General features: G+C 36.2%; 1 protein-coding gene across 6 annotated transcripts in view; it reads left to right on the top strand.

Annotated features, from left to right (window-relative positions):
• Window positions 1-14,778, top strand: part of LOC117907044 (chaperone protein dnaJ 1, mitochondrial) — a 39,560-nt gene that overhangs the window by 8,850 nt on the left and 15,932 nt on the right. For 5 of the 6 annotated variants that reach the window (XM_034820389.1, XM_034820395.1, XM_034820393.1 and 2 more), the window contains 8 exons: window positions 47-123; window positions 282-344; window positions 425-497; window positions 1,123-1,214; window positions 3,174-3,245; window positions 3,964-4,020; window positions 9,411-9,459; window positions 9,548-9,617. In XM_034820389.1, the coding sequence (XP_034676280.1) occupies window positions 47-123; window positions 282-344; window positions 425-497; window positions 1,123-1,214; window positions 3,174-3,245; window positions 3,964-4,020; window positions 9,411-9,459; window positions 9,548-9,617 (553 nt within the window). The remainder of the gene's footprint in view (window positions 1-46; window positions 124-281; window positions 345-424; window positions 498-1,122; window positions 1,215-3,173; window positions 3,246-3,963; window positions 4,021-9,410; window positions 9,460-9,547; window positions 9,618-14,778) is intronic. The other variant, XM_034820391.1, reaches the window with a different exon arrangement.

Raw genomic sequence — 14,778 nt, 5'->3', positions numbered from 1 at the left:
TCATAAAAATTTAGTAAATCTTGTTCTCTTTTGTTAAAGAAATTAGTCTTGCATGCAGATGGGCGTGGCCATCCTGTTGATGCCAAGACAAAAGTTTGTCCAATTTGCAAAGGCATTGGGAGAGTAAGTGCTTCAAAAAATCACATTAGTGATGATTAGTAAGAATCCATTTAAAATGGTTCACTTTGTGAGGAGAATTTCTTTTACTAACCATTCTGGAAGTGCTTCAAGCTCTCTCTTCAAATATTTTTATATCTGAAATTTTGTGCAAATTTAATTAGGTTACTATTCCTCCATTCACATCGACATGTAGTAGTTGTAAAGGCTTGGGGCGAATTGTTAAGGTATGATATGTATACTGCTTAACATTGAGAATAATTTCTAGATCCAAAGACACATGAGTGATTTTGAATGTCTGGTGCAGGAGCATTGTACAACATGCAGAGGATCAGGGGTAGTTGAAGGTGTTAAGGATGTTGAAGTTGTTATACCAGCAGGTTGGTTTTTAAATGCTTGTTGTTGATAGAATGAGTTTGTAAAAAGATTAGTCTCATTCTTCTCTTTGTTTTTTTTTGATAAGTAAATGCGAAAAAGATTAGTCTTATTCTTGATATCGTCATGCACTGAAGTTTCTAGTTATCTGAGATCCTGATGTCGACATTAGTATTTATGTAAACTTACTTTGCGTTGGCTTAGCAAATGTTTTCTTATCATGTGGTTTTATTGAGGATCCTATCTTCAAGCTTACATTGTGCTTGCTTCATAAAATATGAACATGACAGCCTTAGGTAGTTTAGTGAAAAATGTTGAATAACTTTTCCTGTACATATCATAATTTCCAGTATATGAATCTTCTTATAACAAGGAGGGACATTTTTTTGTGTTCGGAATGGATGCAAGGTGTCTAAATGGTGCCCCTCAAAATATTGAAATGCAATATAACTGCAGACACATGGATGTTGGAGTCTAGATACAAATTGTCCTATGTGGTGAACGAGGACATTTTTCCCCTTGTTATAGAACTTCCCCTTGAATACTTTATCTTAGCTCTAGAGACATAGATGGTATTTTATTTAGAGTTATTTAGTTATCTTATTGTTCTTTTTCTTTTAAATGGATTAGGTGTTGATTCTGGAGATACTATCCATGTGCCAAAAGTTGGTAATGCTGGAGGACGAGGAGTTGAACCTGGGAACTTATACATAAAATTAAAGGCACAACTTTACCTATTTCACTCTGTTTTTTCAAGGCATGCTAAATGTTAGATGCAATGAGATGATGTGCAATTGCTATTACATATTAGCAAACTGTCATAGGAAAATTGTACTTCTGTAAGTTCATCGGTTGAGGTTCAGAGGCATTAAGGGCAATATAGTCACGAGGTTGTGAGGGGGGGACTGAATGAATTAAAGATGTCCTACCATAATTGGGCATCAATTTGGCCTGGTTCAACCAAGAAACCAAATTTCTTTTGGACTTGATTCTACTTATTGAACCTGCTGAAGCATAAAGGAAAATATTAATGCACATGTAGACTGTTGTTTATGCATCATGCCTTAATAGACCCATGGATATTTTGGGGATAGAAAGTGCTACTCAAACTTCTTATACCAACTCTTTTTACCACCTTCTGATGTGGTAGGTGGTCATTGGAAGTAAAGAAATATTTATATTTATTTTATTTGTATGATTATATCACTTTCTTGTGTTTCTAATATAGAGTGCACTCTACATGTCAGCAGGTGGTACAAAATGATGGTATAAATAATATATTACTTTTGTATTTACTTTGCCAAATCCTTCAATTCTAAAGATGCATAAACCCTTTTAAGAAATAAATATAGTTACTGTTCTCTAAATCTTTGCTTTGAGCAAAGTCCTCTTCAATTATGTGCTTTGTTTTGTAATTGTTAAAGAGTGATATACATTGTGGACCCAAATCCTATGAGTTTAAGCTTTTAGGAAAGTTGGTTGTTCAACATGGTATGTTTGGTGGAAGGTCATGTGTTTGAGCCTCACCATATGCTTATTTCCCTAATTTATTAAGCCCATGTGTAAGGCCAAAAGAGGGTGATTGTAGCTGTTTTCCTGTGGACCTGTGTGTCTTTCCACTTGTGGGTATGAGGCTGCATGTGAGGGACGGTGTTAAAGAATATAATTCAACAGTAACAACTCTAAAAATTGATCTACACAACAGTCAAAATATCTCCTAGTATTAATCAATGAATAATATGAACCATTTCTTTCCCTAAAGTTCCATGTTGATCTATGTGAGTCCAAAATTATCTGATGCACACCATCAGTGGAACTTCTGATTTTATCTCTGTCCAAATTCCCTTGTCTATCAAATGGCTGAATATGATTTCCTTACTCATTATTTAGATCACCTAAATTGCTAATAATCTGAAAAGTAATGAAGGTACCGTCATACCAAATGTTTGCTGCATGCTCTCATTTATCCAGTTTCATACTGTTTTCATTTCCTATATTGCATCAAATTCAGCTTGATTGACATCAAATTTCATGCTGTTCATTCAATTGAGAGGTTTTGTACTGATATTTCTCTTTTGGTTCTACATTGATGTATAGGTCTTATTAGCATGCTAAAGTAGGTCTTTCTTTTTGTTTAGCTTTTGTGAATCAGGGGAGGATTCCTTATCCTTATCCTTCTCATGTATTCAGTTTGTCCATTTCTAATACATTCTTGTTTCTGATCAAAAGTAAAAAAAGGGGGGCTTATGTTAATTGGTATTTTAGTTGTTGCTTAGAAGCTGCTTTTTTTCAACATTCTTCACTAACTTACGAATTCTTTCCACCTTAAAATTTAATATTTTGTCCATAAAAAGAAATTTCCCATCCCAACTCCCTGAAGCTTTGATTTCTGAGGTGGTTAATTACTTACATTCTTTCCATGCATGGGAGATTACATTCTTTGTATGAGAGGTCTATCAGCTGTAATATGCTATTGATGAAGGGCAAGAACTTTTATGGGGAGTACTTCAGTCCCTTTGGGCTACATATGTGTAATTCCAGCTGAAATATGGTTCAATTTGAAGAAATCACATTATTTCATAAGATGTGGACTATGAATAATTATATGATCAATTTTTTTTTGCTCAAAAGACACCTATTCTCATTTTCTTTTTAGACTTACATTTTGTCTTGGTATTTAGGTTGCTAAAGATCGTACTTTTGTCAGAGATGGTGCAGATGTTTATGTGGAATCTAGTATCAGCTTTACACAAGTGAGAACTGAATCCTCACATAACTGTCACAATTGTTTGGCTTCTCATTTGACAAAATATACTCTTTGGGAGCTTCTGATTGAAACTCAATAGAAACAACTGTACCTCCCTTTATTTTTATTTTTTATTTTTCATTTTTCATTTTTATTGTTTATCTTGATGCATTCAAATGAAACTATGAACCTCTTACTGTCAGGAAGAGGCAATTGTAGTTTGATTCTTATCTGTAAGGGCATGGTATAATTATTTAGGGAAGCTGCATATGAGTGGTTCTGTGGCAGTTGCTGCTAGATGTCCACCTTAAGGATCTATCTCAGTTGATTCCCATGATCATACTAAAGGATATTACCGAAATTGAATGTCCGTTCTTGGATCATGCACACAATTTCAAAGGGGAAAAAATTGCCAAAACTTTATGTATTTACCTTTTCTCAAAGTAAATAGTGATGTATCAAAGACAAATGTTAGAGGATATCATCCTCAAAAAATTGCATTTATGGGGCCCCCAAGTTAACAACAGTTCTGAAGTCACTCAGTCATGGTTTTTCATTTATAATACTTACAGATCTGATTGGCATTATATTATGGAATCTTGTTGAAAATTTTAAGTTCAAGTTTAGTAAAATATTTTCCTTTTATGTTTTCTTAATAACATAATATATTTGTGCTCAAATTGACATGGTTTGGTTGATAAGTTGATGTTCAAATTTTCTTACAGGCAATTCTTGGTGGTACAGTTGAGGTGCCAACTCTATCTGGGAAGATGCAATTAAAAGTATGACTATTGCCTTCCTTCTCTCCTCTCTCATCCTTTAATGTAGTGTTATGTTTGCTTCTAGTTCCATTTTCTTTGGAACAAAACTGTTTACATGTTTCACACATTTATGTATTATGGATGAAATCGGGTCTTAATTAAGGGCAATATTATGGCCTTTTTAATCAAGAAAAGTTGCTGCTCCAATAATAAGTGGTAGTTATGCAAAACCTGGTCCAATAATGGGGGGAGTTAAGTCATATATTGTTCAGGTTTTTTGTGATTGTGGGGAGGACTACTGATCCTTGTCATGCACTTTTTATCCTTAAAAAATACATCTATCCATAGTTATGCAGTATCCCTTTTTTTTTTTTCCCTGGTTTGTTTTTAATCTTTTTTGTTTTATGCATGGTGCTTTCCAAAGTTTGTACTTCAAAATTAAAGTTATATTTCCCTTCATAATCTTATTGTTTGTAAATTGGAACTGGATATATGTTTTCTAAAGATAAGAAACAGATAAAAGATATATTACTAAGAAAAAGGTAGAGACTTGAGGAAAGATGGGAAATCCCTCATTTGAAAGTACATGGAGGAATATATGCTCAATAGAAGAAGCAAGGAAAAGAATATGTTGCGACTGCTGGACCTCCATCTGAGTTTGGTGAGGGTAGAAATAGCTACTAGAAGCTTAGCCTAGTAATCAGCCTCCTGATTACCTTGTTTGAGCTCCCGTCCAGAGTCAATTTTTAGATTATTAACCATTACAGACAATAGCAACGAACTGGTTATTAGTCAACTAACTGTAGCTAATGTATATGGCTTGACAATAAATATCATCAGATGATCAGACTATGTTTTTCTTTCCTTTTCTTTTTGCAGATTTATATGTTCCTAGTTCCTATAAGTTGCTCAATGTTGTGTATCCTTTGTGTTTTTTGTGACATCCACATATTGCTTCTACCATTTTCTTGATGAGTCCAAGTCACTCCTTGCTTCTTTTACCTATCATTTTCAGGGCCTCCCTTTGACTTTGTGCTTCCTTTAGTAATGATTGCTAGTCATTGATGTACCACTCTTACTTATATTATCCTTATGTTAATACCTAGAAGATCCTCATAGAATTTTGATGGGGGCTTAGAGGTTGGGGGAATAGGAAAATTATTTGGTTTCCTGATTGTGATCAGGGTCATAATTTTGCTAACTTGCAATTAAACCCCCTTATAGAAGGGACTAAGCAAGACAGCTTCTGTAGTTAAAATGATATATGGTTCTCATTCATTGCTCCAAGGATAGAGAAACTACACTTTTAGTTGAAGAGGTAGAGGCCATAAGGGTGGCTTTAAAGGACTTAAGAATGTGGGTTTCAATGGAAAAAACTATGAAAACTATGTGGAGACAAAATTCACAAGAAATTTGGTTAAGAAAAGGGGTTAAAACACCTAAATTTTCTTCAATATGACCAATGAGTTTTGAAGAAGGAACTTTTTGACGAAAGTAAGAATTGATGATGAATGGTTGTTTGAGGAAGCCAAGATTAAGGGCTTTTTGAATCAGGAAACTGGATATCAAACATTAGTTGAATGAGCTTTGAAGTCTTAGGGAGTGGTGATTCTAGGAGACCAGAAAAGCCTTTCTTAGAGGAGGAGGTTTTTGCTGCCCCTTCCAATCATTGTAGGGATAAGGCTTCCAAACCAGATGGCTTCACTATGGTGTTTTCATAGTTGTGTTAGGACTTTGTAAAGTTCGAGGTGATGGGTTTCTCTATGGAATTTTTTGACCAAAGCACTTATCAAAGAAGCTTAAATGCCATGAAAAACTCTAGGCACATCAACTTAGTAGGGGGATTGTATAGGCTTTTATCTAAAGTTATGATAAATAGGCTCAAAAAGTGGTGGGAAAAGTGGTTTTAATCTGTTGGCATGTTTTTGTGGAGGGCAAACAAAGTTTGGATATAGTTTTTATTGCCAATGAAGCCATTGATTCAAGGTTGAAGAACAATAACATGGGGGTTATTTTCAAGATGGACATCAAGAAGGCATGACCATGTCAACTGAGAGTTAATTACTGTCCTAACCAAAATGGGTTTGATCAAGAGGGGATTAGCTAGACAAAATGGTGCATATCCATGGCAAGTTTCCTTGTTCTAGTTAATAGGACACCGTTTGGCTTTATTTTTTTAAGAGTTCTAGGGGTTTGAGATAGCGAATGATCCCCTTGAAAGAATTGTATAACCTTTAAAGCGAATAGGCAATAAAATTTTCATTCATTTCATGGGTGCAAATTATACACTTCAATACCGAATGTACCTTGACCATTTTACTAGTAAGCTTCCAATCAAAAAAAATTTTTACTAGTAAGCTTCCTTTGTGTTCACTCCTTTACCTATCAAAAAAAAGCTTCCTTTGTGTTCGCAATTCCTAGGTCTTTATAGGGTTATCTTAGTGAAAATTCTAACCATCTCAACTGTTCATGGTAATTCTTTTCTGTTCTTTTGGAATTTTAATTTTTGTTGCAATTTCACTAATATAGAAATTGAACTTCTTGAAAGACTCATGTCTTCCCTTAATTCAGTGCACTTATCTCCTTTTGTTGTAGATTCACAAGCCTAGTCTTTATCCTCCTCAGGCTTATTCACAGTTAAAATTTTTTTTCTTGGTTGTGTCCAAACACTCAAATCCTATGTTGTTCCTTCCGGCCAATTTTTTGTACAAATCAAAAGCCCCCTCAAAGGTTAAGGCCTTTGCTTGGTTAGTAGCACATAGGAAGGTAAACACCAATGACATGCTATAGTTGAAAAGACCTTGCAAATCTCTTAGTCCTTATTGGTGCATTTTATGCAAAGGAAATGGAGAATCAATTGACCATTTTTTTTTACATTGTCGGTTAACTTTAGGGCTATGGCACAAACTCTTCAATCTAGTAAGGATGGATTGTGCTCCGCCTTGGAGTATTGAAGATATGATGATGATTTCTTTTAGAGGATTGGGGAATTTAATTAGAGGCAAGACTCTTTGGAAAATTGCTTGCCTTACGTTATTGTAGATTGTGTGGTAAGAGAGAAACACTAGGATTTTTGAGGAAAAGTGGAGATCAGAAGAGATGTTGTGGGATTTACTTCATTTCTACTCCTCTCTTTAGGCCTCCTGTACTACCTCTTTTAGAGGAGTTCCATTTAATGTTATTTAACTCAACTAGCTTTCGGTTTATGATTCAAAAGTTTGTGATAGTTGGGGACTGCCTTTGTGTATAGTTTTGTATAGTGGGGTGTCTGTCTTACTTTGATTAGGATTTGTATTTTTGAGGGAAGGACTTCTCATCCTTCACTTGTACCTTTATTATTATTAATAAATATTTTGTTTTTGATTAAAAAAAAAAAAAGGGCTACAACTTCATAATTGGATATTGAAAAGAAAGAGGCCAATCTAGAGGGTGATGAATTGAGATGATGGTGACATTGAGAATTATCAGCCTAGTGTTGATGGAAGTGAAGAAATATTGATTTTCGATGATGATTGTGATGATATCTAAAGCTTCTCTAGGATGTTCACTCTCTTTTCAAATAATGATTATGATGCATAAAGTTTATATATAGGATGTTCTCTCTCTTTGTCTCTTGTCTTGTTTCATTTTGATTTTTTGATGTTAGGAAGTTAGAATATGGATTATGGAAAAGTGGTCTATTATAATAGCAATTATCATTATTTTGTTAATTCCACCAGACAACACAAGATGGAATTTTTCTAGTGTTAATTGTTGAATGTTATAATGATGATGATGCTTAAGGATGATGTTTTTTACATTTTAATATGCATGTAAGTGGATGAAAATATACATTTTTTTTATAGGAAAATATCAGTTCTATTAAAATCGCCTGGCAAAAAAGCGCACAAGAGTATACACGGTGCATACTAAGATGCCAAATGGCCAAAACAAATTGAAGATAAACACAAAGAAATTATGCATAAAGGATGATTTGATTGCTTGATCCCCATTAAACAGATAAAAATATACATATATTTTCTATTGCCTTACTTTGCTTAAAGTATCTCCTTACATTTTGTCTTGCACCTTAGGCGAAGTACAGTTTTTTTCCTTTCTTTTTGATAGGTAACTTTTTGTCCCCATCGGGAAAAGTACAGTGTTATCACCTTCAAATTGCCTTTTGCCTTTGGCAACAACTGCACAACTAAATGTTTCCTTGACCTTTATTAGTTGTAGAGTTTATGATTTATCTAACTAGCATTTTTACATCAAAATCTCCTGAAATGCACTTGAAGTGGCACCAAATGAGGGTTCACCGAAGGACACAGATGATGTGCATACAGCTCTTGAACTTAGTTCTTGGAGGGAGAGTATCTAATGAGGGACATTTGATATATAGGGAGGACTAACACCAGGTTGAAAACAATCTTCTTATCTATTCCTTGTGTGCATTGGCTAGTGAATGAAATGCAATTTAGTTGCTATTTCTCTTATTTTTCTGATGATTTTAGCTGGTGTACCTATTAAGGGAGTCACCTAGTAAAGAAGTTGGATTTGATCCTTGGTAAGTCAATACATGATATATAATGAGTAAATCTGGCTCGGAATAATCTGGGAAATTTTTTCTAGTGTTAGTGTTTGTTGTCTAATGGGGTAGTTTGGTTTCCCATCTTCTGGGGATTATCATTGGATTTGAGGGTCAAGGCTTTTGGGCCTGTGGGAAACCATCCTGGAAGTTTTTTTTTTTTCCATGCATTCCTTTGGACATTTTGGAAGGGAAGAAAAGAGAAAATATTTGAACAGTAGCCTAAATGGTTTATAGCATAGTGGAAAAAGTCGAATAGTTGCTCTTTTGATGGTTATTTTAGCACCTTATTTCCTTGAGATGCGGACCGGGTTGAACAAGGTGGTTTATGACTCATTTGTGGACAAAATTGACCTGAATTTCAACTGGAATCTTTTGGTGAATCAGTTCAGAATCATATTGCAGATGTCTGCCTTGAAGCTGGACCCAGATTTCTGATCCAATATTATGCCCTTTTTCTTGGTTCAGACCAGGCAAACCAAAATGATGCTTGTAGTGGGTTCATCAGGAGTGTTATATAATAAGGGATATCAGATTTTTAGGTTTTTAAGCTTTTATTCTTCCCTTAAGTTTAGGTGGACTATAAGGCTTTGCACCCCTTTCTTCTTCCCTTAAATTGCTGTGGATTTTTAGGCTTCTCATTTTTTCCTTCTTCCATTAAGTTCCACCACCATTTCAAAACTTTCATTCCTTTCATTATCTCCAGTAAGCTCTTCAATCATTCAACTAATGATAATTTACTTTGTGTTGGTTCTTTTGTTATATATTCCTTTACTAAACACTATTAACTATTTCCTTCTAAATGATTTACTTTTTCCCCTGCTTTGCATTATTGTCCACTCAGATACCAAAGGGGGTTCAGCCTGGACAGCTTTTGGTACTAAGAGGAAAAGGTATAGATTAACCTTTTTCCTTTATTTTTATTTTTTTACTTCAAGAATTTACTTAAGCTAATTTTTCTTTTCATGTAAATCATGGTAGGATTGCCAAAGCATGGTCTTCTTGTAGACCATGGAGATCAGTATGTGCGTTTCCGCATTAACTTCCCCACGTAAGAGTTTGCTCTTTCTTACTATTTATGAAGTCTCTGTTAGACTGTTACTGAAATGTATTAAATATCCTGTTTGCTTGTCTCTATCCCTTTTTTTTAACGTGAACGACAATCTCACCCCCAAGGTTTGCACTTATATTTAATTTGTTTAATGAGTGTCGGGGGAAAGTTTCAGCTCATAATTGGTTTTATTGAAGGAGTTATTTTACTATTGATTTGGATTCAACAATGGTGAATTTAGAATCATATTTCTAAACTGTTTAAAAACAATTAAAAATTTTAAAAATTAAAAAACAAGGGGAAAAAAAATATGGTTTCCTATGTCACTTTTAGAATTTGAGTTAGATGTTGAAAAGGTCTTCCTTTGAAGTTGCATGGAAATATTTTCCAGAGAAGGTATTTTATTCATGGTTTCTTACATGTCACTTCTTAGAAAGGATAGCCCTGAAAAAGGCAGTTATGCAAATGGGTTTAGCAATTATATTTAATTTCAACATTTAAGATCGACATGGTTCATTTTTGGGCAAAGAGCACAAGAAAGTTTGGAGAGTGAGCCCTTTATGCATTTTTTAGACGGTTTGGAAGGGAAGGAATAGAATTGCTTTTGAAGATGATGTGCTCTCCATCCAAAGGCTAAAAGACTCTTTTGTGTGCTTTCTGTGGTTGGAGACTATGATGTTTGTAAATGATGGTTGTTTGACACTAGTTAGTTTCATTAATTGGTTGGGCCCCCTTTGAGGGTAGGGTTGTGATGGTACCTCCTTTTTTGTAGTTTCTTTTTTGTTTGAGCTATTTGAGGGCAGGTGTAACATTCTTGTATACCTTGGGTCACTCTTTTGGCGCCTTTTTCTAATATGTACTCTTCTTTACTTATCAAAAAAAAAAAAAAAAACACATTTAAGATTGCTTCTTAGGTTTTTGTTTGATGGACTTGGGCATTTTTTTTATTGGTAATAACTTTTAGCTGTTTGCAGCCACTTGAGAACTGCTTGAAATTGAGTCAATTTTCAGTAGACTTGTTTGTCTACAAGAGCTGAACCTAAGTTTTAGTTGTGCCTGCTTGATGAATGGGCTAACCTTGAAAGGCAATTGACTTTGCTCAAGAGTTGAACCTTGCAGATGCTGCTGAGAGTATCGACAGTGTCACCATATGAAAATTGAGCTGTGGCACCATTGAAGTAGTCATTTTCAATTTATGTTTGGTCCTCTTACCTGTTGCATTGATGCTTTGTCAGAGATTTTGGCAGTTCATTGAATAAGAAAAAGTGGACAATGTTTTTGTTTCTTCTTAGCTCTACTGATTCACCTATTTCTACTTCCATTCTTAGTTTTATTTCTTAACTAGTAAAAATTTATGTGTAGGCATTGACTACTCACACATGAGGCGGTGAAGGAATGAAGGAATTTAGGGTTTTGCTATGAGATGGAATCTCATGGAGGAAAATGCTGGTTTAGAGTGGAATTGAAATCCAAAATCCAAAAGGATTTTGATTGGAGTCAGTCAAAGGTAAGGGGGTAGGGAAGATTGCGGAGAGGGGATGAGAGTTTTCCTCTTGGATCAAATTTGGAGAGAGGGGGTCTTTCTTGGTTCCTAAAGGGGGTGGAAGCTTACTACAAAGGGAAGTATAAAGAGTCCTTTAGAAGGGTGTGGAATGAAGGTGGAAGGGGCTTTAAGTTGGAGCTTTGCAGCAACAAAGCTGATAGGTTCATGCTTTGTTCAGCTTTGTCTGCAGAAGAAAAGGTCACCGTATAGTTCAAATCATTTGTAAGATTGTGAATTGAAACTAGATTGGTAGACAATTTTGGCACATGTGGAACTTCTAGGGGGATGGAAGATCTTTGCCTCCAAACTAAGGAGCATCAGAGTTGTCCATGTGCCTAGGCCTTCACAGGGTTTTAAGGAGACTGTTTGGCGGTTGGAGGAGAAGGGATGAGGAACCCCTTCAAAGCATGCTTCCTTTGCAGAGGTGCTGAACAAAGGTAAGAGGCGGATGGGTGAGGCAGTCTGGATTAAAAGTGAAACAATGGAGGTTATGAGCAATTTGGAGTTCCTCAAGAAGTGTTTGGTGGGTAAGTGGGATGTTTCTTGAGGCCAAATGCCGGTTTTGGACTAGTTGAAATCTTAGGCTAGCATTCTTGGAGATTGAAAGGTGATTTACTACTGTTTTCATCTCTCATATTATTCAAGTCTGAAAATGTTTTGAAGTTGAAAGGGTATGTGATAAGCTAAGAAGATCAACACGAGTGCCTATCAAGAATCCAAGGTACAGGGGTTGAGCATGGGACCATGGGCTGGCAGATTATGATGTTATTTTGTTTGCAGCATAGGAATCAATCAATGGTCAATAAGTTGTTATTATGTTATTTTGTTTGCATAGGAATCGGTCAATAAGTGGAAAGAATAATTCCACCATTGTTGGCTATTTTATTGTCCACTAGTCGTTCACTCCTTTTGTTTAGTGGAGTAGTTGAGTCCTTTATGTATTTAATCATTTTAGACATGGAGGACAAGGGGACGGCAGATAATAAAATCACAAGGTTCATTCTCACCTCAAGCAGAATATTATTTTAAAGATCTTTTTTTTTTTCTTTATAGCTTTGATTGGGACCTCCTATTAGTGGTATCAGAGCTATACATTATGGCCACCAACAAAGAAAGAATCGAGAATTTAGAAGTGGGTCTTAGGGGGCTTCAAGCTAATTTGAGCAGAATGGAGCTGGGTGTTAATGACAAACTACATCAGCTAGAGAATGCTATCAGTAAGATCTTTGAAGTTTTGAGTACAAGGCAAGAACCAACCTCTAGCAACATCAACGAACACAACGGACAATCTTCTTATGGCCGTTCTCGTGAAAACACAGAAGGGGGACGACCAATGTTTTCTCTGATAGGTGGTCCCAGTCAAAGCTATAAAGAAAAAAAAGATCTTCAAAATAATATTCTGCTTGAGGTGAGAATGAACCTTGTGATTTTATTATCTGCCGTCCCCTTGTCCTCCATGTCTAAAATGATTAAATACATAAAGGACTCAACTACTCCACTAAACAAAAGGAGTGAACGACTAGTGGACAATAAAATAGCCAACAATGGTGGAATTATTCTTTCCACTTATTGACCGATTCCTATGCAAACAAAATAACATAAATACAACTTATTGACCATTGACTGATTCCTATGCTACAAACAAAATAACATCACAATCTGCCAGCCCATGGTCCCATGCTCAACCCCTGTACCTTGGATTCTTGATAGGCACTCAAGTTGATCTTCTTAGCTTATCATTGCCCCCTTCTTTCAATTGAACCTTGTCCTCAAGGTTCAAGTTAATATACTTGTTGCGCAGCTCCTGGGTATTTTCCCACGTAGCATCTTCTTTTGGAAGCTTTTTCCACTGGACAAGGCTTTCTTCAACAAAATTAGACCCTTTCTTAACCCACCTAGTATCCAAAATAGCTTCAGGTTCCATAATAATCTCACCATCATTAGTTAGGGGCGGCAACTTAGTGCTTGTGGCCTTAGTCTCCCCTACTTGCCTTTTAAGCAGTGAAACATGAAAAACAGGGTGAATTCGGGAACCTTCAGGCAACTTGAGTTTGTAAGCCACCTTTCCAACCTTTTCTTCAATTTGGTGTGGGCCATAAAAACGACTGGCCAACTTTTGATACGCCTTCCTATAGACAGTTTGTTGGCAATAAGGATGGAGTTTAAGGAAAACCAAATCCCCCACTTGGAATTCCATGTCCCTTCTTTTTTAATCTGCCACTTGTTTCATTCGATTAACTGCTGCATGTAAATTGATCTTGAGCTGCTGTAAAATGACATTTCGAGATATCAATGTCTGGTCCACCTCATTCACAGATGATGCTCCAACTTGATAGTTCGGAATACTTGGTGGTGGTCTCCCATAGAGAGCTTGAAAAGGGGTCATCCCAATAGAGGAGTGGTATGTAGTGTTGTACCAAAATTCAGCCCATGGAAGAAAAGAACTCCATTTTTGAGGTTGTTGAGAAACAAAATAGCGAAGATATTGCTCGACGCACCTGTTAACTACCTCAGATTGACCGTCGGTTTGGGGATGATAGGCAGAGCTCATGTGCAACTCAGTACCCGACATTTTGAAGAATTCACGCCAAAAGTGACTTATGAAAATGGGATCTCTGTCACTAATAATTGATTTTGGCAAGCCATGAAGCTTGACAATCCCTTCCACAAATTTTTCAGCTACCAATTTTGCCGTGTAAGGATGCGACATAGCTAAAAAATGAGTTGATTTACTCAGGCGGTCCACTACCACAAAAATAGTGCTTTTGCCATTAGATGGTGGTAATCCCTCAATAAAACCCATGGTGATGTCGTCCCAAACTTGGCAAGGGATGGGCAATGGTTGAAGAAGACCAGCTGGAGATAAAGTTTCTGCTTTATACTTTTGGCAAACAGTGCATGAGGTTACATATTGTTGAATCACCTTATGCATTGATGACCAATAGAATTGTTGTGCCAATCGCTTGTATGTTCTCAATACCCCAGAATGCCCTCCATATGGTGAGTCATGGAATTCCTGCAATAACTGATTGACAAGTTGGGAATTAGGAGGAATTACTACACGGTTTTTGTAACATACCAAACCATTCTGCCACTTGTAGGGTGCTCCAGGATTTGCAGTGGCAAGCTTGCCAATTTGGACCATGTAGGGATGCTCGTTGGCTTCCTTCTTGATTGCATTCCACAAAGATGTTTGAGAGACAAAAAGAGTATTAAGACTGGGGCTGCCTATTAATCTTGACAAAGCATCAGCAACAAAATTCTCTCTTCCCGGTTTGTAAGTGATCTCATAGTCATACCCTAGCAATTTGGATACCCACTTTTGTTGTTCTGGCGTCACTATGCGTTGCTCCATTAAATACTTGAGGCTGTGTTGGTCAGTTTGGATGTAGAATTTTCGGCCCAACAAGTAAGGCCGCCAAGTCCGAATAGCTTGAACAATGGCAAGCATTTCTTTGGCATAGGTAGACCATGATTGCTTAGTGATTCCCAAGGCTCGGCTCATGAATGCTATGGGTCTCCCTTGTTGAGTTAACACTGCTCCAATGCCAGCACTTGAAGCATCAGATTCAATGACAAATGGTTCATTAAAATTAGGCATAGCAAGGGTAGGAGTAG

The sequence above is a fragment of the Vitis riparia genome, chromosome 18 (assembly GCF_004353265.1).
Source record: "Vitis riparia cultivar Riparia Gloire de Montpellier isolate 1030 chromosome 18, EGFV_Vit.rip_1.0, whole genome shotgun sequence".
Taxonomy (NCBI): Eukaryota; Viridiplantae; Streptophyta; class Magnoliopsida; order Vitales; family Vitaceae; genus Vitis; species Vitis riparia.
The sequence above is the reverse complement of the archived record's forward strand: the minus strand, read 5'-3'. Positions and strand labels throughout refer to the sequence as shown.